The sequence below is a fragment of the Dryas octopetala genome, chromosome 9 (genome assembly GCF_963921425.1).
Source record: "Dryas octopetala chromosome 9, drDryOcto1.1, whole genome shotgun sequence".
NCBI lineage: Eukaryota > Viridiplantae > Streptophyta > Magnoliopsida > Rosales > Rosaceae > Dryas > Dryas octopetala.
This window is the reverse complement of record NC_141374.1, coordinates 14,646,952-14,669,097: the sequence shown is the minus strand read 5'-3', so window position 1 is coordinate 14,669,097 and position 22,146 is coordinate 14,646,952. Positions and strand designations below refer to the sequence as shown.

The window sequence follows — 22,146 nt, the reverse complement described above, 5'->3', positions numbered from 1 at the left end:
AAGTTTATAACTGATAACCGAACTGCAAGAGGCCGGTGGCTAATTATTAGAGACAAAATACAAAGCCTATTGGAGAGGTCCATTTGCTGCTACAATAAGCTACAGCAGCAGACATGGCACGTTTATGATTGCACTTGCATCACACAAAGTGGGGTTCGCTGCTCCAATCAGTTGGGAACTGTCAACAGTCTTTTGTCTTGCTGGTTATCGAAACATCTTTCTCATTAGCAACCTAACTAAATAATTGAGGGATCAACTCTAAAGCATTATCATATGTTCCATGTTTGTTTATTTCCACTTCATTTTGGTTTAAAAACGTTAAAACACACGAGTACTAACATATTTCTCATGCTTTCATTCCAACTTTTCCGAGAGAGAGAGAGAGAGTCCTTGCTTAAGTACTAGACACAGAAGTTGCAAAGAAGCTTCCCATTTATTAGTGATCATCTACTATCTAATGCTTAACTTGAAATTTTCTTTTACCAAACAATCAATCTGAATCATCCATTAGATGTGCCTAGTTCAAACTTTCCGTCTGACAACATAACATGTTAAATATTTTATAAATGCCAAAGGTGAAAACGAGAAAGCAAAATACACATCCAACACAGATCTATGAGTTTTCCATTAACCGATTCTTGCCACCTGCCAGTCATTGAATGGCAAAAGCTTGAAAACCCTCCACTCAAATATCATCTGTATACATTATTACTCCCAGCTACTAACACAAAAAAATAGGTATGGTTTTATTATTAATTCTTAAATTTCAATAAGCATTTAGGTTCACGTTGATTGTCACATCTTCAACTAGTTATGCTTCTCACAAATGCATTCATCTCTAAAGTATCCTACTTTCAGTACCACTCATGTATCTCAACCTCATAACATTTTGATTCTATAACAAATTATACAGTCATTGTCCATACAAAAATCTCAGTCATATTGTTAATCACATAACATTCTCAAAAGATTTTCCACTTCATCCATCGATGGGTTGCATCCTTCTACAATCTTCTATTACATTTCAAAATTCATGTAGACAGTCTCTCATAACTGTCTAGACAAAAATTAAATCCTGCACAATACTTGATTACAAGCTATAAAAGACACAACTCACAAGGCCTCTCCCAAAGCATGCCTAGTACCTTTTTTCCTCTCTGCAAACATGCCTAGTACTTTTTCATGTCATTTATAAGGATATAAAACCCCAATGGCTATCTTCATTATTTTGTTACAATTACAAATCAGTTCTAACTCTAGCCAGAATATCGACGAAAGAGTTTCCCACCTAAGTTCTCTAGGGTCCATTTTCTGGCACTTTGATTTATATGATGTGGACAGCCTACTGCAAATTGTAACTAAATATTAAATCTGTAAATACATTCATTATTTCTCAAAGCAAATAGTCATCAGCTAGCGAACTTCACAAACTTCCCTCGCAAACAATGCTCTTTCTAGGATGTAATAATTCCAGCAATACCAGTTGAAAAACAATCTCAGGAGCTCTAAAAAAATTTTATCCAAGCCATTGCCTCAAGGATCAATCTTGGAAATATAGAAGTGAATCAAGTGATGAATAATTCACAACAGTGTCTTTTGCACAATTCCAGAAGACCATTAAAAGAAGATAAGGAAATTGCAGAAACCCAGACCATCCACTTGAAAGTTGCTTCTTGCCCCTTAAACCCTTTTCTTTTCCTTAGAAAAATAAGGTTTGAAAGATTGATGACACTTCAAAGAAAAACATTCAAATCATCAGCCAATGGCAGCAATTTCTCAATTCTCAGTTTTTATGCACATCTATATTCTTTTCCATCCTGTAATTGACAGTTCAGATGCAAAATAGGTAGCCAATATTCATGTGAAATCTTATAGACATGATGTCTACATCTTCACTCAATTTAACAACTCAAATGCCACTTGTGTTTAGAAGGAAGAAGTAAATTAAAACAATAATATATGTTTCTGAATCAGTGTGTATATCACATTTAAAAATTTACAGTGATGGTTTTAGTTCTTCTCCGCAAGCAGATAACATACAAAAGTCGCTGGCAATTCATGGCAATAAAGTACATGAACCATGAGAAAACCCAAGCATACCAAAAACTAAAGTCTACAGAACATGTACAAAAATTATTACAGTAGATAGAGAGGGGTTGGAGAATAGCTTTCACAAAAACCTGTGTTTATAACATTAACACCAGCAAAATAAATAGGTATCATCATCAAGCTACATTTTTTTTTTCCTTTTTTAACATTTAGAACTCTGTTCCAACTTCCAACTAATCCTTCATAAAAGCAGAGGGCTTACCTGTTACAAGGGCCCTGTATCCTATGTACTCTTTCTTCTCAGATGGTGCAGTACACAAGGTGTCCCTTCAAAAAAATCCAGCAGATAGCCCTCCAAATCATCCGGAGTGTACTTTATATATTTCCCAGCATGCCTTCCATTCTCTAGCTGACTCCCGAACCTCCCCATAAAGGACCGGTAAGCTGGAATAACCTTCTCCGATATAGATATCCGAAGCTCTTCCCGGAGTTGAGCATCGGGGACCTTCCAAGCTGTCTGAATCCTATAGGTATCTTCAAAGTTTGCATTGAAATTCTTAAACCTTTCCTTCAAAGCCAGCTTTGAAGCATTACTCGTGCTCCCACCAATTCCTTCATCTTTCAAACAAGACAGGACCTTGCTCCAAGCAGCTCTAAGATAGCCAGTAGCATACTGGCGTACCTGGCCACGGCGCTTGCGAACCCATTGATCTCCCAAGAGCTTTCTAAGCTCAGAATCTTTCACTTTCTGAACTATGTAGAGAATATTATTCATCATAAATACAGACTGCAATGCCCCATCATCATAAACTCTAGACTTCTCCTCAAGATTGGATTCCAAATTGGTTATCAACAACAACAACCTCTGTGCTACCGGAGACATGCTTTCTATTCCCAAATCATCATTTGGCAACCCCAGTAATTTATAATTATCGACATCTAAAAGCGAGTTGAGAGTTTCACTATAATCAACCAACAATCTCACATAATTCATGACGTACCGGGTAAGCGGGTGAATCTCCCCACTTAGCATTGGTTTCTTACTGGCCTCATTCTGAACCGCATTCTCAAACTCTGCAAAGGTCCCTCTGGCAGCATCACCGAGTCCACGCAACACTCCCTTGGCCTCATCAAGCACAAACTCATCCGAAATCATTTGTTCCAAGTCAGGCACAACATCGGCCATGGCGTCATACATGTCGAGTATCCTAAACAACTTCTCCGGCGACCTTTTCCCAATGGCCACCGCCTCTCCGAAATTCAATAGCTGCATAACACACCCTTTGGTGGTCTCATTGAAACAAATCTCCCTAGTCTCATCGGTCCCCTCGAAAATCTGATCACAGAGCCTCTTTTCGCCAGTTAACAAAACCCTAACTCCGATTTTCACTGCTTGTATCCACTTCTTCATTTTCTCATCCAAACTCTTCCACTCAACCTTCTGTACCTCCTCAATGCTCAGCTTCTCAACGCCGAGAATCACCAAGCACTCGTCCAAGGCATCGCGCCGGACAGTGCTATACACCTGAAAACACTCCTTTTCGTACCCGGACCGAACCATACGCTCGGCGATCTCCTTCAGCTCAACCACGGCGTCGGGGTGTATCAAATCGACGAACACGTCGTCGCCCAAGCTGCCGCCGCGCTCGTGAAACCTTCCAGCCTCGCGGTCCTCCTCGCCGAAACTCTCAAACTCATCGTCGATTTCTCCGTCGTTCGACGCGAACGAGAGCGAGACCCGCCGGATCGAGCCGTAGAGGCGGTCCGAGTCGAGCGGGATCGTGTTTCGGATCAAAATGTGGCGGAACTCGTCCTCGAGCCGCGACATCGCGATTTGGATCGCGTTCTCTGCCCGGTCCACAATTTCGTTATCGGACCGGACCGCGAGGCCCTCCATGAGGCCGAGGATCTCATCGATGGCAGACAAATACTCGGCCGCCTCGTCAGGCGTCTCCTCCCAAGGGACCGAGTGTCTCAGAGCTTCGGAATTGGACTCCCACCGAAAAATCACCTTCTCGGCGGCCTCGAACCGGTCTTCCTCGGCCTTCGAATCGTCGCCGTTGATCAAATCGGTGATGTTCGATAGACGGTTGTCGAAGCTGGAGAAGATCAAGAGCATGTCCTCGCGGACCTCCTTGGGCGTGTTGAGGCTCTTCACGATCTGCTGGGCCGTGGCCAGGACTCGGTCCTCGCCACCACCGGCGATGCTGGTGGTCGTGGTGGTCATTTGGGGGGAGCTTTTTGGTTCCTAGGGTTTCTGAGAGGGGCAACGAGAGGTGGTGTTTGGGAGCAAGGATAAGGGAGTACTAGGATTCGGAAGAAGCCGGGATAGTAGCACCGGAAATCATTTGGTGGCGGAGGAGTTGGCGATTGGGTGGTGTTTGGTTAGGGGTTGTCAGTTGTCACTTTCGGACTGCACTAAAACGATGTCTTGGTTTGGCCGGCTGCTCTGGTGTAGACAAAGAATATAAGAGAGTCTGAGAGTGAATTACGGGAACTCCTCCTTATCGTGCTTTGAACTTGACTGGGACTGTTCGGGTGTTATGCGGTGCACTCATGTTCCCTGCGGTTTACTTCTTCCACCAATAGAATTGGGCCAATTGGGTTGGGCCTCTTAAGGAAAACTCTACCCCTTCTATCTCCTTATTTTCCTCCCCTCGTTTTCCTTAATCCAATTTTTAAATAATTTTTTTTTTGACCAATCAATTTTTAAATAATTTAACATGAATGTTTCTTACAAATATTAATGCGTTCACACTCTTATTATATATGCAATTATCTATCCATGCAAGGAGCTTTTTAAAATAATACTAAACACACAAATTGTGCATAGATGTATATTTTAACTTCCATAAAAAAATAAATTTATATTTTAATTTTCTCCACCATTTTTTAATTTATTTTTTTTAACTTCATGCTGGTTTGAAATAGATTGTAAAACTCAAAAGTTGGTTATAACTTATAGGCTTATTTGCACATTTGGCACCTAGGTTTAAGGTTTTATCTCAATTTACCCCTACATTTTTTTTGTCTCACATAACCCCTTAAACTTTTATGTCATGTCTCACATTGCCCAATTCCGTCAACTCTATCTATACCAACGTTAAAAATGCTGACGTGGCGGGATAATTTCGTCTTTTCAGCCACAGAGGACCAATCTTTGCTATGTTTGTGCCATGTAGTAATTTGTGGGACCCAATATGCCATGTTGGCAACCCTCTCAATTTTTTTTAATTAAAAATATAAAAACTGAAATTTAATTAAATAAAAAATTGTAATTAAAGAAAAAAGAAATTTCTGGATTGTGTGGGGTGAGTTTGAGGTGGGGTTGGGGGGGGGGGGAAAGGGGGTGGGGCGAGGGAGGGGGAGGGGCTGGGTGGGCTGGGTTGGGGGGAGAGAACCGGGGAGGGGGGCTGATGCTGGGTAAGGAAGAAGATAAAGGGGCAGGGAGGTTGTTCCTGGGTGGGGCTGCAACGGGGCTGGGGGTAGGGGGTGCAATGGGGCTGGGCGGGGCTGTGGCTGAGGCTGGGTGCGGTGGAGGGCGGGGCAGGGCCTGGGGGGTGGGTCGAGTTGGGGCTGGGCGGGGTAGAGTAAGGGCGGGGTAGGGAGGATCAGGGCAGAGCGAGGGCAGGGCCAATCAGGCCAGGGTGAGGTTGGGAGGGGCGGGGCGAGGGAAGAGTTGGGGGAAGGGCTGGTTAGGGGTGGGGCTGGGCTGTGTGGGAAGGATCAGGGAAGGGTGAAGCTGGGCGGGGTGGGGCTGGGTGGTACAGAGCTTGGTTGGGCGGGGAGGAGTTGGGGCAGTGGGTAGAGGTGGGGTGAGGCGGGGTTGGGTTGGGGGGTGGATGGGGATAGGTAGGCGGGGAGGAAGGGAGCTAGGTAGGTGGGGTGGATGGGGCTGGGTTGGGGTGGTGGACGGGGAGGGCTAGGTGGGGGAAGGGCCGAGTGGGGAGAAGGAGGGGGTGGCAGGAATGGTGGGAAGAGAAGGGGCTGGCATGCACAGTGGGTGGGTGGGGAGGGAGGGGTTTGGTTTTTTTTTTTTTAATTTTAAATTTAATTGAATTTTAAAGGTTTTATTTTAAAAATATTATTTTAATTTAAAATTTTATTATTTTATTAATTTAAATATTGTTTTAAAAATATTTTACGGCTGAAATGACAAGATTACCCTTCCACGTCAGCATTTTTAACTGTGGTGTGAACAGAGTTGATGGAATCGGGCAAAGTGAGACACAACATAAAATTTCAAAGGGTTATGTGAGACAAAAAAATATAAGAGGGTAAATTGAGACAAAACCTTAAAATCAAGTGCTAAATGTGCAAATAAGCCTAACTTATAAGTTGAAAAAGTTGGATTGAACCAAAGACCAGATGAGCATAGAGTGATTGAATTCATGGCCGTAAAATGGTGGAGTTTACAATCCGTCCCATCTAATTAAGATATTAATTATTTTATTTATTTTGCAAAATTGTGAATGATTCTAACCACGTCAGCATGATAGCATCCTCTTTTTTATGCTGAATGAAGCCAACAAATATTCGTCGAGAGGTTGCACTTTGGATTGTCACGATTGTGACTTTTGTGATTGTCAACTAGAACTCCCATTAGTTGACCAGAAAAAAGAAAAAGGAAAACTAGAAGTCTAGAACCCCAATTATAATTTTTTTTTAATTTTAAATATCTTAAAGGGGCAGGGGCTCAAAATTATCCACCTCCCCTCACCTAACACGTTAGATCTCCCATTCATAAATGATAAATCCATGTTTTTTTTTACCACTTCATAAATCCATGCTTAGGTCTTTAGAATGATAGACAATTACTAAATTTCAAAATTTTTAGTCGTTGAAAATGGACCAACAATGCATATCGAGCTAACATATAAGTATATAACAACATTCTACAATAATAAATGGGGAATTGGGATTGAAAGTATCAAGTTAAAAACCACAAAAAACCAGAACTCTCATACCGAATTAAATAAGTACTAAACTCTAGAAATTTAAATTTTAAAAAATTGACCAACAATATATCTTAAGCTAACATAAAAGTCATTCAATCTGCATAAACATTTGTTAGAGGAGTCCACTTAGGTGGTGATCGGTTCAACACATGCACACACAAAGTGAGACTTGATTCCTCAAAATCTTCTTGGTGGTTACCCAATCAATCTGCTGCAAGTTGACATCAATCTCTTTATAATATCCATATTATATTATAATCCATGTGTATTAGTTCTAATTTCACATCCATACGTTATAATCAAAGAAAATTAATAACCAATAAACTATCTCACAAATATCTCAAAAAATGGGCACCTAATATTCTAAGCCTCAAGTTTGGATGCGGGACTTTTTAGCTTAAATGTCTTAATCTATCCACCAATTATGATTTATTTTCATCATCTCACTAATCTGATTGTCTTACTAAACTTGGCCTTTGATGTCTCTGACATTTTTTGTTTTTTCAGGACTAAGTTTTAATTGGTGCAGCAAAGGTTTCAGTTTCACACGGAACAGTGTAAAACTTAGAAAACAGAAGCATGGAGCATGAGTCATCACTAAAAGTCTAAAACTATCGATGACATTAAAAATAGAAAAAATCAACAATGATTTTTCCCGTTATTTGTCATTTTCATATGAATGATGTTCCCATTACATTTCAGTGTTAAAAGGAGACTAGAAAAGGTGTCATAAAATCAACCAGAAAGGTTTCCTATCTGCACTAAGGGCTTACTTGCCCCCTGGAATTTAGGCTCCCACCAAAAGTGAATTGCATCAGACAAAGCCTAAAACAGAAATTTTCTCGTCCAAAATGCATGTCATCGAAAGTTCAAACAAACAAGTCAATTTTGGCAACCTTTTAGATGGCACAAATTCGATGACATAAAAACTTTAGCCAAACCACAAGGATTGGTTCTAGGAACTACTCTCTCTGCCAGTTGTAAGTAGTAACAAACATTGGAAACATCTAGGAAGTGAAAAGGGTAAGCATCTCCTGGTCATATCAACATTATTTGTGTCAAAATTGATAAATCATATAAAAATCAGACATCAATTTTACAATTGCACCAAGGTTTTGCTTTTTTTTTTTTTGGGGGGGTGTAAAAGACATCCTTAGCCCTTGACACAAAACAATATTTCATCAAAGCTGAGGATTAGGGAACACAAAATATTTGCCAGTCCCTGCTGCATTTGGGATGCACCACACTTTCTTAACCGGCATAAAGTTCCATCTATATCAGTCTGCATTACAATAACCAGAGTTAGAAGCTATACTAACAATATACAAGCAAAGCAATACTTGGTCCATGGTATTGCTGCACAAAAGTTCTCTTCTATCAAGTTTTAAGACAACAAATATGGCAGGATTAATTCGATGAGTCCACTAGTTACAAAGCAACTTAAATGAGCCAAATCTGACATGCATTTGTGGTTCCCTGCCAGTATTCCCTGTTTCTGTTTTGCTTGCTTGCTTTACGTTTACTCCTTTTCTAATAAATGCAAAACCACATAGTGCCTAAACCCCACATTTTAGGTATTTTTTCTCTTCTTTCCTCAAATTGAATGTTTTCAATACTATAGCTCCCAAAAGTTGGTTAGGGCAGATATTTGAGCAAACCATGTCTAGATCAGAACAAGACACAATTACAAGCATTTCCTGAAGGTGTGATTTAAATAAATGTATTTTTATGTGTTTTCATCATTGTGACATGTGACATCACAGTCTACATTAAAACCAGCCAAACAAACCGGAATTAACTAACAGGTTTTTCTTGAAATTTAACATATTGAAACTACAACTTGCAAAAGAACTCCGAGTTGTAAATGCATTTAAAACCCTGACTGACTCTTAAGTTTGGGGCATGGTGAAGTAAAAACCTTGAGCCACAGATGCTAAGATTGGACTGCCAACAGACAAAACACAAAAACATAAAAAGTTCACATCTTTCAATTAATCCAGTCAGGTTTAGTCGCCAAAACTGTATATCCGAGACATATTTGAACCAAGAACCAAGCCATACCATTCTATCCGAGGCATATAGGTTATCTACAATATATTTGCATCTTGAGATAGATGGTCATTTGATGTCTCACCCTGAGAAGATCAAAAGGTGCGGTTAGATTCCCAAAGAGCAAAATGTATGCATTTTGTACCATATGAAAAGGAAAATTACAAAACTGATGCTTACCATGTTAGACAACTGGTCTCTTATGCAATACATGGAACTCAGCATTGTTTCTAGAGTATCTTTAGCTAATTCAAACTTCACTTCCGATTCTTTTAAGGGAGACTGTGAATCATTTAGGAGCTGCAGAAGAGCAGTTACATGAATAAGCAAATAAAAATGACATCTTGACCACTTTGACAGTTCTTTGCATTATGCATTTTCACTATGCTAATGCTACAGTACATTCACAATCAAGAAGTGCCTTTTCTAATGCCTACTCAGAATCATAATGTCAGTTTCAGTACCTTCAAGTTGATAACAGCCATGGGGTCGGTGAATTCGGTATTGGGGTTCGTCATGTCCCATGTCATTGCCTTTAACCGTGGCAAAGCACCCTATTTTTAACATTGAGCCCACAAATAAATGTCAAACTGCCTAATGTCCTACCCAGTAAATCAAAACGTTTACATAAAAATGTAGTAACAATCTGAAACTGTAACCTGGTCCTTGAGTGCATCTTCCCGCCATTCTCTTTGAAACTTCTGCAGCAAAAGCGTCAACAGTCTCTGTAACTCAGGCAAGACCTCACTGGGAAACAGTTTCTGAATCTCATCCCTGTTAATGTTCTCGTAAACGCTTCTGCGTATCAACATGCGAAGGCATACCAGAAGCTGCCCAGAAAACAAAGACATAATAAAACTACAAATTCAGCAACAAATTCCCGATAAATAGAGCTAAAATCCATAAAAATTGAAAACTGAGAACAAGAAGCAGTGAGAGAGGTGTACTGGGTCGAGCTCCGACTCGTTCTGGAGCTGGAGCATATCTCGGATAATGTCTCGATCGGCCGGGTCGAGACCGGTCTTTCGGGTCCTCCAAAGGGCCTGAAGAATGTACTCCACCGACTCCTTCGAATTGGACCGAACCAGTAGCGGTAAGTGGCCCCATAGCGTGTGCTCCATAGCTTGTCAAGTTCAGAAATTGGTGAGCTCCTCTTGGCGGGTTTTCGCGCCCTAGCAAAGGTCTGTGACTCTGTGAAGCGGTTGCTTCTAGTTCTTTTCTATGGAAGAGGAGCACTTAGACGATGACGTTTTGGGTAATTTTACGCTGATATTGGCATATTGCAGTTAGGCTACTGTTATTTTGATAATTGTATTTCCGGGCTTAAAAGGGAGTATTACAGAAACACCCTCCAAAATTATGACCCATTTTGCATTTTACCCTACCAACTAGGGGTGTGTTTCGGACGGATCAGATCGGAAATAGGGTGTTCTAATTCCAATTTAAAAAATTTCGGAATGAAATTTATATTCCAAAAAATTAGAATTTTAACATCTCATTCCAATTCCGAATTTTCGGATTTCTTAGAATTTTTGGATTTTTTCAGAATATCACATTTTCGGATAAAAATTTGAAATTTTCAGATAAAAAATCGGAGAATCTTCACGTTGTTTTTTGTTATTAGTAAAAACAAAAAAAAAATTAGTAATTACACATACAAAAAATGTCGGTGCTTTTGTTAGCATTTATGTTATTATGATACACATATATTTATAATATACATATGTTTATATTAATAGTATTAGTTATTTTTTTTTAATATATATGTATGTGTGTGTTTGAAACAAATAACAAATTAATGAAACATATAGTAAAAAACTAAATAAATGATATAATATTAATATAAATACGAAATAAATTGGCATAATTTCGAAAATATCAAATCGGAATACCTTTGAAAAATTTCGGATCAGAATTTACAGATACATTCCAATTCCAATCCAATTTTTTTCAAAATTTTCAAAAATTCGGCATTTTCAGATTTCTGATTTAATTTGGACGTTTCAAAATTGAAAATTTTCGAATTGAAATCAGTCGGATTCGGATTTTCCAATCCAAATCACACCCCTACTACCAACTATTTTTGTGGTTATATTTTTCTGTCACACATAATGACACAAAACTGGTTTTGTCAAAGAAATTACAAATTTTGTCAAAAAAGTGGCTACTAATAGCCTAATAGGTGTCAAGTACGCATAATAGACGGAATTTATAACTTATTTGACGAAATGAGGATTTGTGTTGGAACTTGGAAGAAAAATAATGTGTGAGGTAAAGTGTCACAAAAACTAATTGGTGAGATAAAGTGTAAAACCTATCATAATTTGAGGGGTCTTTGTGTAATTATTCCTTTTTAAAATGTGGAAAGGACGCCAATTCCATAACCATAACGGCGTAAAACTCATCCAAAAAATTCCATTGAATTTCAGACGACATGCAAATGGCGCCGTCCGATCTCCGCCGTCCGTACAAGAGGCCAGCGCTCTCAGACCAGCAGAGGCGGAGAGAGCTGACGCTGCAGCGCCAAAAACAAGGCCGCCACGACGAGCAACACGCGCGCCGCTTGGCTTCCACCCTTTTCTCCCTCCCTCCCGACGAACATCCCTCCGAACCCGAACCCGAACCCGAACCCGGATCCTCTTCCAAAGACTCCGACTCCGAGTTCGATATTCGCAACGCTGCCAAGCTCAGAGGCTCGGAGGCCCGGAAGTGGTTCGCCAGGCAGCTCATGCTCCCCGAGTGGATGATCGACGTCCCTCATCACTTGCCCCACGACTGGTTCAACTTTTCACTCTCAAAATTTTAACTTTTAATTAAATTATAATTACTATTTTTTAATTGGGTTTGTATTTGTGTTAAGTATAGGTATGTGTTTGCGAGGCCAGCTGGGAGACGATGCTTCGTCGTTTCGTCGGACGGAACGACAATCAGCAGGCAACGAAACGGCACCGTTCTGCACCGTTTCCCATCAGCTCTGCCAAATGGGGCGAAGATCAGAGGCGGGTCGGGTCCCGCTCAATCATATTCTATACTAGACTGCATATTTCACGAGGTAAGTAAAATTTGCTACTAGCTTTGATCATTTACTTCTATTGCGCTCTAAGCGTTTGTTAAAATGTCAAGCTGGTTGTGACATGAATGCAGATGGACCAGACTTACTATGTGATTGACATGGTGTGCTGGACGGGTATCTCTTATTACGATTGCACGTCCGAGTTTCGGTTTTACTGGTTGAAAGCTAAGCTCGCTGAGACCGGAGCTTGCGAGCCTCCCTCGCATTATCATAAGTATCGGTTTAGCTGGGTTGATGTACATACCTGTGATCTGAATGGTCTATCTGCAGCGTATGCTGGAGCAGTGCCTTATGTAAAGGATGGTCTATTGTTTTATAACAAGTAAGCAAAGTTTCTGATACTAGTCAAATTTTGTGTTATGAGTTTGTTGACAAGGCTGGTTTATGATTCTCGGTTATGTGTTTTGATCGAAACTGTGATGCCTTGGGGGTTTGAAGTTGATTGTTCCCAGGGTTTGAAATCTATGAATTTCTATTTCAATTGGGGGAAGATGACAGAATGAGGCTCACTATCATTGTTTATTGTTTAATTGAACTTTGCAGAGTTTCTCTTATTGAACCTTCTTTAGTGTATGATATGTAAAATTGTTGTTGTTTTTTTTTCCTGCGAAGGAATGCGCACTATCAACCGGGAAATACACCGTTGGCTTTAGTTTGGAAGGATGAGAATTGTAGTCAATATGTTATTGACACAGATAGTAAAGGACAGGTCCCAAGCCATCAACAGGTATTTTGTCATTGCATGTCTTATCAACTGTGAAGCCTTGTTACATTTGTTCTATTTGTTGGTTGGACACTCTTGTACAACATATATGGTAATAGTTAGATGTACATTGTGATCGACTCTCTCTCTCTCTCATTCCATATGATCAGGTAGTTTTGGAGCTGCAAGATGATGGAAAAGTGACTACATCAGATGATCCTCCTGTTGTATTTGGTTGCTTAGATGTGGACTTCATACAAAAGGTTTGCCTTATTTAAATCTTTCAAGGAAATGCCTGTATATTGTATAATGTAGAAATTTTTTCCTTCAACTGATTGACTGACATGTATATCTGTAACTAGTAAGTGGTAGTGAGTCAGGCAAATCGTGTGGTGGGGCTTTTTACCAAAGTGGCCCTTGGCCTTGGTGTCCTGATGAAAGTGTGAATCTACCTCAGGCCACTGGTAAACCCACTTTGGGACCTGACCAGACCCACTGGATGGCTGGCACCACTGAGTTGTTCTTGACCCTCAATGTGTTTGCCTGGACATGTTAAACATTTTTGTTTTCTCTTTCCTCACTTTGTGTATGTCATTTGTCTTTATATTTTGACTTTGTTTTATGTGCAGTCTGGGTTGCATTCTGGATGTCTGCTTCGTTTTGCTATTGGTGATGGAGGATTGAGTGTTGTGGATGGGAAGCTTGAGAAGGCTGATTTACATTATCTTGGCAAGTCCAACCGAGCACGTGCTTTTGCAGATAGTTACTCCAAGGTTTGTAGAAATATATACATCCACAATTGTTGGTGGAAATCACTCGTTCTTGATATTAAAAATTAGCCTGGTAAAAAATTGTTTAAATCGTTTCTGATACTGATAATCTCTTTGGAATATAACCTTGCAGATTATGTTTCAGAATATGGTTCGGGGATCTCCCCTAAAAATTGATGATCTGGTGGCATCAATCAACTCATCAGATGATGAAGGAAACAGACCTGATGTTGAGATGATGGGGAGTTGATAACTTGGTAGTGATGGAAGGCAAAGCTCACTGCAGACGAAGAGGCGGAACCGGAGCGTAGAAGGGACTAAGAGGGCCATGACCCCTGCAAACTTTTGAAAAAAGAAAAATTTAATATAAGTTCTAGCATACCAATGTGTTGAGCATATTTGTTGTTTGTAATTACGTTTTTTTTCTCTTCTAATCTATTATTTTTGTGAACATTACAATTAAATGAAATGCCACCTAAGTCAAACCTTACATCATCATTTGGATATTTATTCTTTATGGTTATTAACTTATTAGTCATATGAGTTTTTTATTATTATTATTTTATTTTTTTTGCATTTAATTGATCATATTGTTTTTTTTTTTTTTTTTTCTGTTATTTGGGTTTATCTTAACCCAATTATTTGTATACTATTCTTAGCCCAACTTTTTGTATGTAATTTTTTCCCCACATTTATACTTGTAAAAAACTACAACCATTGATAATTTATTTTTGTAGTTTCCTTTGTTTTAAGAACCATACCTCTCAGGCTCTCAAGCTCAATTTCTTAAATAAAACTCTCTATTAAATCAAACAAAAAAATTAATATTTAAGAACTATGTATTACACAAAGAGTCAAAGATAGTTGATGATAATAATGATTAGTGCAACAATTTTGTAAAACGAAAAATTATTGTATATGATCATAACATCATGTGACATGATGACATGATATTATTAATTCATTTAGACTATAACACATGTATGATTTTAAGGGTATTTATTAGGATTTAGAATTTTAAAAATTAATTATTGTACACGTGTGATGATTTAAGTAGATTGATAACACCACGTCATTATGTCACGTGGTGTTATAGTTAAACACAATAATTCCTTGTGTAAAACATTGTATTTCACCAATTATTTTTTTAACATGCTCATAATAAAAAAACTTTAATTGTAAATAGCTATATGAAGTCACAAAATTTTTATGAATATATTTTAGGTGTAGTGTCATTCAAAGAATGTATCATACTATTCATACTAATTATATGAAGATTTAATATATATATATATGTACACAACTTACCAATTTTATATTTTTTTTAATAATAGAAAGTGGTAAAGTAAAAAATACTTTTAGACACAATTGAAATTGTTTGGTGAGATATTGGTGAGAATTAAACATTTACCTTTCGGCCCCTTAAACATAGAATTTTGTCTCCACTCTGTGTAGACAGATTACCCCAGCATGATCTGTGGTTTTGAATGTACAAGTTGCATACGAAGTCTAATGCAGTCTAATTCAAAGGGATTATTTGCAAATTCCACATCATAAGGAGGAATTCTCACAACCTTGCACCTATACTCTGGCATTAACCTGAATGATATGTGCTTTCCGATCACAGAGGAATTAATCCCACCACGCGTGTGTATTGGTAGACATGAGGTGGTGGAGGAAGAGCAACCCATTGGATTGTATGTGGATTGCATTTGCAGATGTAGTAATTACGTTGATAAAACTCACTTGCACAGCACAAAACCAAGTCATTACATGTGCCTACCACAACTGGCTCTTGTTTCAAATCGTAGAAACTCATAAGTCTTTTAACAACGGCATTAGCGGCTTGGATGACGACGACGACATTCTAGTAAGGAATTCCTCACCCTTACGATTTACCAAGGTAGATATTATATATATGATCATCATGACTTTGGAGAAGTAGAAAGCGGCAAATATAATAAGTAGAAGAGATGAGAGTGCACCAACGCTTGCACACACACTTGCATTGAAAAACAATTTTCATGCAGGGAAGTCGAGAAAGGATTTCAACCAATGCAGCATCAGGCAGATCATCAAAATTGATGAATATATGATTGGAGGCCGGTACTGCTTTAAAGGAATGATGACTGGGATATTCTACTGTATCTTCTTCTTTTGGTGGCCACTGAATCTGACTCTCAAGTTTGCAACCAGACCAAACCAGCAACAAATCAACAATGGACCAAAAGCCAATTGCTATATATGCCCAATAACCTAATTAGCGGTACGTTAACAGCTAAAGTTTATTATACATAACGAAAATAAATAAGAACAAGGAGACAGAGGGAGAAACTTTTACTTGTTGCTTAGAGCTTTATTTAGATCCAGTGGTCTCTTTTCTTCTCTACTGAAAAAGGTTTGTACATCCTCTTCAGTCTTAAACACACACGAAAAAACCAAAAGGGTTAGTTTGGAATCCTCTTCTCTTCTTGTTACCATCAAGAGATATTGTTATCATCGTTATTTTTTGTTAGATGGGGCCCAAAGCCCAAAAGACAAGACAACTTCTTAGCCCAATGGGCCTATACATTCGGCCTTGTTTGTGTAATTTTATAAGGGAATGTTATCCACCTTCTTCACCGACCTTTTTTATTATTATTCTCATTTCACAATGTTTTCATGATCGAAACCATTTATTTTTTAGATAATTATTTGAATATCATATCAGAAAAAAAAAATCAACTAAATCGGAAATCATTGTTCATGTAATCGTTGTCAAATAAATAAACGGTGAATCAAATTGCTACCAAAACCGTCTGTTTATTTTATCATAGTTACATAATTAAATAATTAAAAAATGAACGATTCCGATTATTAATTTACATGAGGAAATTACAGATTTGGTCCACTTATTTTATACCTAGTTCAATTTTGGTCCACGATTTTTTTTAAGTTCTGTTTTGGTCCACTAATTGTTTCACTTGTTCAATAAAGGTCCAGATTTGTGACTTTAAATCCTTTGGGTTGTGTTTTCTTCAATTATAGTTGAAGTATAAGTTATATTTCATCATTTCTTAGTCATAGGAACCAATTTGAAGTATTATAATCTAAGAGAATTGTGATTGGGTGAAATTTGAAAAATTGGCAGTTTCGGGTACCCTACTTTGGGGTCAATTATCTTGAGTTTTATAACTCTAATTCAAATGATTTTTATATGGTTGTAAAGAAGAGATGCATAGCTTTTAAATAAGTATATGTTTGCTGAATTTGGGTGATATTTGATAGGGTAAAAGGCAGGCTAAATTTGAGAAAATAAATCTGGACCTTTATTGAACAAGTGGAACAATTAGTGGACCAAAACAGAACTTAAAAAAAATTGTGGACCAAAATTGAACTAAGTATAGAATAAGTGTACTAAATCTGTAATTTCCTCTAATTTACATTGTATAATTTACATTGCATAGCAAGTCTAATGCACCTGTTGGTTTTGCTCTGTTTCTTGTGCAACAACCCCAAATTGTGCGATGGATATCAAGTTATCAACTCATCATGTTGACATGGGTGGTTTAATCCATGAAAAAAAAGTAATTTGTTCATATATATATATTGTAATATGAATATTTTTGGAGCGGTTTAAGTACATGATGTTCTTGTAAGGGGCTAGTCAATAGCGTGATATGATCCGCGAACAAAATTTTTCTACTTAGAATGAAACACAATGCAAGTTCTTATTGTAAACTGAAAAAATGGATTAGACCCACCCCAATTGACAATTACATTCCTTATGGCTTATGCATCACATTTGACAGTCAACAAAGAGAGTTGAACTAATAAGCACCATGTATTATATATACATGGCTGGCCTCCTGAAAACTGAAAAGAAGTTTAAGATAGAGTGTTTAGGGTTCTAATTCTACGATGCTAAGGTGGTTGGTTCGCAGCTGTCGTGTACACAAGCCAAAACATCTGCGTAGTCCCTTGATATTGTGAAGGAATCATGGACACTTCCATTGCTGCTTTTCTTGTACTCGAAGAGAAGAGATGTGTGATTGAATGCTGTCATTTTGACAAATCCCCAGTCACGATCTCTGTAAATACTCCAACGGGGTTGCATGTTGGTGAAGTCATTTAAGTGGCACCCTGCCCCTCCAACAACAACATGGATTGTTCCTTTGAATGTGCCAGAATAGCGAGATTTTTCTGAAGTTACACATTGGTTCTGAGAAAAACAATACAAAAAGATTATTAAAATGAATTGAAGTTGAAAGATTTTGAAGCTAAACTTAGAACTGGACAAACAATTTCATACCTGGTAGACGGGGCATGACCTTTCATAGTTGTGGACATGTCCATAAAATGCGATGTCCACCTTGTACTTCTGCCAAAGTTTCTGCAAGCTTTCCCTTCCCATAGGCTCTTCAAATGAGCCCTCCTGCCCATACCACCAATTAGAGGAATAACCGAGGACACGATGAGCTGCAAAGATCAACCAAGGTTGTTTTTGTCTGTCCACAGATGCAAGGCAATTCTCAATGAACCTGTACTGCTCTGATCCCTCCCTCCAGTCATGTTCAGTGTCGGCTACACAGAAGCGAAACATGCCATAATCTGTGGAATACCTGTACATTCATAGAATTTTCATTAGAAATCTGGGGCACACAAGCTTAAAAAGACACTGCATTTTAAAAATTAAAAAAAGAAGAAGACGCTGCTTAGTTGAAAAAAAGGATCCAAATGATTTGTTGTATCAAAATCAGTATAAATGCTTCAAATTACTAGAAATGCACTCAGGCAATTTACCAAAATTTAGCTCTGTTCTCTGCTGGAACATAGAACATGGTTTCAGCCGGCACACCACATTCTCCACCTGAATCCATTTGATTATAAAAGGACCCTGAATTAGGCCAATCACGTTCATGATTACCACTGCATAATCAAAATAAAGAATCACTTCATGAGATCATAAAGCAATATTTAAAATCTAATTTATATGTTGATGGAAGCATGTAATGAACATTTACACAAACCTGCCAACCATATATGGAACAGCTGATGCAATGGGCTCCACCTGTGCCGTGAATTGGTCCCATTGTGAGAGGTATCCATTAGCATATGATAGATCTCCTATATGAAAAACTATGTCAATGTTTTTCAAATCCTTGATGATTTGATCAGTAGTTTTCAGAGCACCGGGCTGATAATCACTGTACTCATTTGAACCATCACGCTCCGCCTGAAAGATATAGGACGAAACATGTATCACACACCAAAAACTCTATGTACTCAGTAACTCTTTATCACATACAACACATGAAATTGTAGAGAAAGGCTGGCAATTGAGCCTAAAACGCCTAGCAAGGGTTGTCAAGCCAAACTCACAAATGGAAGTTCCACGTAACTGGTAAATGACATAGCTCAAAATCTTTTTCTCCTCATATCTTCAACTAATGTAAAAGACATCAGGTTTTCCTTTGAATTGTTGGGTGCTATGATCAATTAGTTTTATTTGCAAATTAAACCCACAATTAAAAGTACCTTCCCCATGTCACCAAATATTATGACACGCTGTAAGGAGTCCTGTCCAGGATATGGAGATGATCTGAATGAGTAGAACTTGCTCCAAATAAATAAACCATTGGGTAAACGATGGCCCATCCTATAGGTGTACCTGAAAAACCATCGGAGCAACAGTAAGGAAGATATCATCAATGCTTACTGCTCTTAAGAGAAAAACACACCCAAATAAAAAATAAAGGAAAATAATCCTTTATATGCATACACAGTGTTTGGCCACAAATTTTTCAGGAAACTCGTATGTATGTAACCAGGATCACGCCACCCAACTGTCCTTGCAGGTGCACCTAAAGATGAAGAAGATAAAAACCTCAGTATGCAGTATGGCCTACCTACCCATCAATGAACCATCACAGTGTAATCTTTCATGATCAAAATAGGAAGTCTCAATAAATCATGCAATGCGTTGCCATCATGAATAAGATAAAATGAATCATACCACACATGCTGTTCCGATCAAATGTCAATGTTCCAGCTGGGGATAGCGTTTGAGTTCCCCCCCGCATAGCCCACTCAACAACTGGAACAGCTTCATTTATGTTATAGCCACTTGTCCAAGTTACTGTCATCTGCAAAATCGAAAAAATTGGGAAAAAATAAAAATAAAAACCTTAAAATAAGTTCACAGAAAGCCAAAAGACACATGAACCATAAACACAACCTTTGAAATTCTAGGATGTTTATCAAAACAAATTAGCATCAAATAGACTTAAAAAGAAGTTCCACATAATTGGAGAAACATGGATTCAGCGTGTGCAAGGACTCAGTAATCAAATGCCCATGAGAAGAAGAACACACAGGGAACCATTAACTAAGATAAACTCACTTCATTCCAAGACTTCCCTTGAGCAAGACGTGGAAACACAGGTGCTTTAGGATTGGCAAATGATATGATATTTGAAACTGCCACCAGTTTTGGCTGCAATATTAAAGTGTTGGGTCAGTCACATTTAAAATCATAAAATCTTAAAAGTTGATTAATTACAAAAGTAATGAGAGTGGTATGTACAAGGTCCAAGGTGGGAAAAAATGAATACAATAAGAAACAAATTGCAATAATGCTTTAACTAAGAGATAGAAAATGAGGAAACATAAGAACAGAAGAAAGAATCATGCTCGTACATTCCCCAACCCGCCTTTAAATAATGCAAACGAGAAATCTGCCCGCTGATTTATAAGCTGAAACACCAAAGTAGCATTGCCAGTCCTTGTATAATCTGGATTGTTTTGGTTTGCATACTTGTACTGCAACACAGGTATTGTATATCACAGAGGTTAGACAAATTCAAATCAAGTTGTTTCATCTGTTACTTTAGCTTCATTACTCCAAACTACAAGTACACACCTTTATTGGGGCAGTGCATATATATGGCTTCTGTTCTTTTGAATGATCATTTTCCGGCCAGCAAATCGATGAGCTGTCATATTAAAACATAATTACTCCAATAGCTATACAGTTGGTACTAAAATAGGTTATACAGTCATATGGTCAATGTACTTTACTCGAATTTTGCAGGAGAAAAAACTCCAACCCAATCATCACCAGAAGGATTAGGGTTCTCAACATCCACAGTTACCCATCCCGATTCCTCACCCTGTAACCATATGAATCAAAACACACATCATCAGCTCTTTGGCTCCATGAATAAAGCAATGCATACAAAATTATATGAATTCAAAACGTGAATTCTATGCAAAACTTCATGTAATTTAAAAAGTCACACCCACTCAAGCCGAAACAGCCATACATAAAATACATCCAAAAAAGTAAAGACTGATTAAGTGATTATACAATCAATGGACTACCAATGAGCCATTTAACAGTAACCTCGAATATCAGTATACATTTGAGAGGCAACAAATTGGACACTATAGTAGCCAAATATTATAAACAATCAACTTTACTTCATAATTTTTCACACGTCTCAATCTGTTTTTTTTTTTTTTTTTTTCTAATGTCCCATTCACTTCTATTTATAACATAGCCTGTAAATATTACAGCAATAGTTAATACAAATTGACTATAAAGAAAAACAAAATAGTTAATAGAAATTGTTACCCTTAAGCCGAGAACCCAAGGAGAGACTCTAATGGAGGCCCTGTAATCGAGGGCAAGAACAGTTTTCTCAATGGCAATCTTGGCCAGTGGCTGCTCCCCCAACGCATTCATATGAACACATTCTGATCCCAACAAGTTGGCCAAGCCAAAAATCAGCAAAATCGTAAAGATTCGAAAGCTCTGTTCCATATCTGAGGTGGGTTTTGAACACAAAGAAGAAAATTTCAAGAAAACCCGTATAAAGTCAGAAAAAGGAACCCACTTTGATGCTATTTACATTCCAAGTATATCCAAGTTTCAGTTTTCCGGGATTATCTTTTTATCAATTGGGAGAGGAAGTTGGAATTTGAAGGCATGAAGGAATTAGATAGGAGAGAGAAGCAGGGAGAGAATTCAACTTGGATTGTAAGAAACCACAAGCGAGTCTCTCCCTTATCTTCTCACAATGAAGAGAAAAATGAGCTATGAAGGGAAGGGTACGTCTGAATCATAGATTCATAATGCATGTCTGCAACTGTTTAAGCTCTTCAAAGTCTGAATGGATTCCTTTGTTGCACGTGGGCACAAAGTTTGGATTTTTCTCTTTTTTTCTTTTATTTTGTTTCAATTTAAGATGCCAAAATGTTGTACAAGACTAAAAGCTTATATTAATATGTTTGGATCTTGGGAATCTTGGTATTATATGGACCCATTCGTTTAATTCCTACCAACAAATTTGTACATGAATCAGATCCAAATAAGTGTTCCCATTAGCCAAAAAAAAAGGTGTAAACAATCCAATATTTTTGTAAATACACAATTTGTTTACTATTTTTCTTTGTTTTCTTGCTGTTCCATACTTTTTCAAGTAACGTTAATCGTTATAGGCCTTTTCCACATCCTTAGCAGTACGACTCTGTTTGAGCCCCATTGGCCAAGTGATTGAGTTT

The 22,146-nt window shown here is 38.1% G+C and overlaps 4 protein-coding genes across 4 annotated transcripts; 1 reads left to right on the top strand and 3 right to left on the bottom strand.

Moving 5' to 3' along the window:
- Window positions 1-950: 950 nt before the first annotated feature.
- On the bottom strand, window positions 951-4,517 carry EXO70F1 (exocyst subunit exo70 family protein F1). Its single transcript, XM_086228478.1, has 2 exons — window positions 2,312-4,517; window positions 951-1,731 (listed from the first exon to the last, which is right to left on the bottom strand). The coding sequence occupies exon 1, from the start codon at window positions 4,274-4,276 to the stop codon at window positions 2,333-2,335; it is 1,944 nt and encodes a 647-aa protein (XP_086084604.1). The 5' UTR covers window positions 4,277-4,517; the 3' UTR covers window positions 951-1,731; window positions 2,312-2,332.
- Window positions 4,518-7,753: 3,236 nt separating this feature from the next.
- Window positions 7,754-10,290, bottom strand: LOC147274559 (uncharacterized). The gene is made up of 6 exons (XM_086228021.1): window positions 10,004-10,290; window positions 9,716-9,886; window positions 9,521-9,610; window positions 9,237-9,356; window positions 9,069-9,142; window positions 7,754-8,289 (listed from the first exon to the last, which is right to left on the bottom strand). Exons 1-5 carry the CDS (start codon window positions 10,175-10,177, stop codon window positions 9,095-9,097), a joined length of 603 nt encoding a protein of 200 aa, XP_086084147.1. The 5' UTR covers window positions 10,178-10,290; the 3' UTR covers window positions 7,754-8,289; window positions 9,069-9,094.
- Window positions 10,291-11,458: 1,168 nt separating this feature from the next.
- On the top strand, window positions 11,459-14,140 carry LOC147274558 (snurportin-1 protein). The gene is made up of 7 exons (XM_086227741.1): window positions 11,459-11,834; window positions 11,922-12,108; window positions 12,201-12,451; window positions 12,742-12,856; window positions 13,003-13,095; window positions 13,462-13,605; window positions 13,736-14,140. Exons 1-7 carry the CDS (start codon window positions 11,491-11,493, stop codon window positions 13,850-13,852), a joined length of 1,251 nt encoding a protein of 416 aa, XP_086083867.1. The 5' UTR covers window positions 11,459-11,490; the 3' UTR covers window positions 13,853-14,140.
- A 3,210-nt stretch (window positions 14,141-17,350) lies between these two features.
- Window positions 17,351-21,786, bottom strand: LOC147274557 (putative inactive purple acid phosphatase 27). The gene is made up of 12 exons (XM_086228606.1): window positions 21,218-21,786; window positions 20,662-20,753; window positions 20,504-20,576; window positions 20,281-20,403; window positions 19,985-20,077; window positions 19,598-19,727; window positions 19,364-19,445; window positions 19,120-19,252; window positions 18,612-18,817; window positions 18,385-18,510; window positions 17,894-18,203; window positions 17,351-17,803 (listed from the first exon to the last, which is right to left on the bottom strand). The coding sequence occupies exons 1-12, from the start codon at window positions 21,404-21,406 to the stop codon at window positions 17,498-17,500; spliced, it is 1,863 nt and encodes a 620-aa protein (XP_086084732.1). The 5' UTR covers window positions 21,407-21,786; the 3' UTR covers window positions 17,351-17,497.
- Window positions 21,787-22,146: the final 360 nt, after the last annotated feature.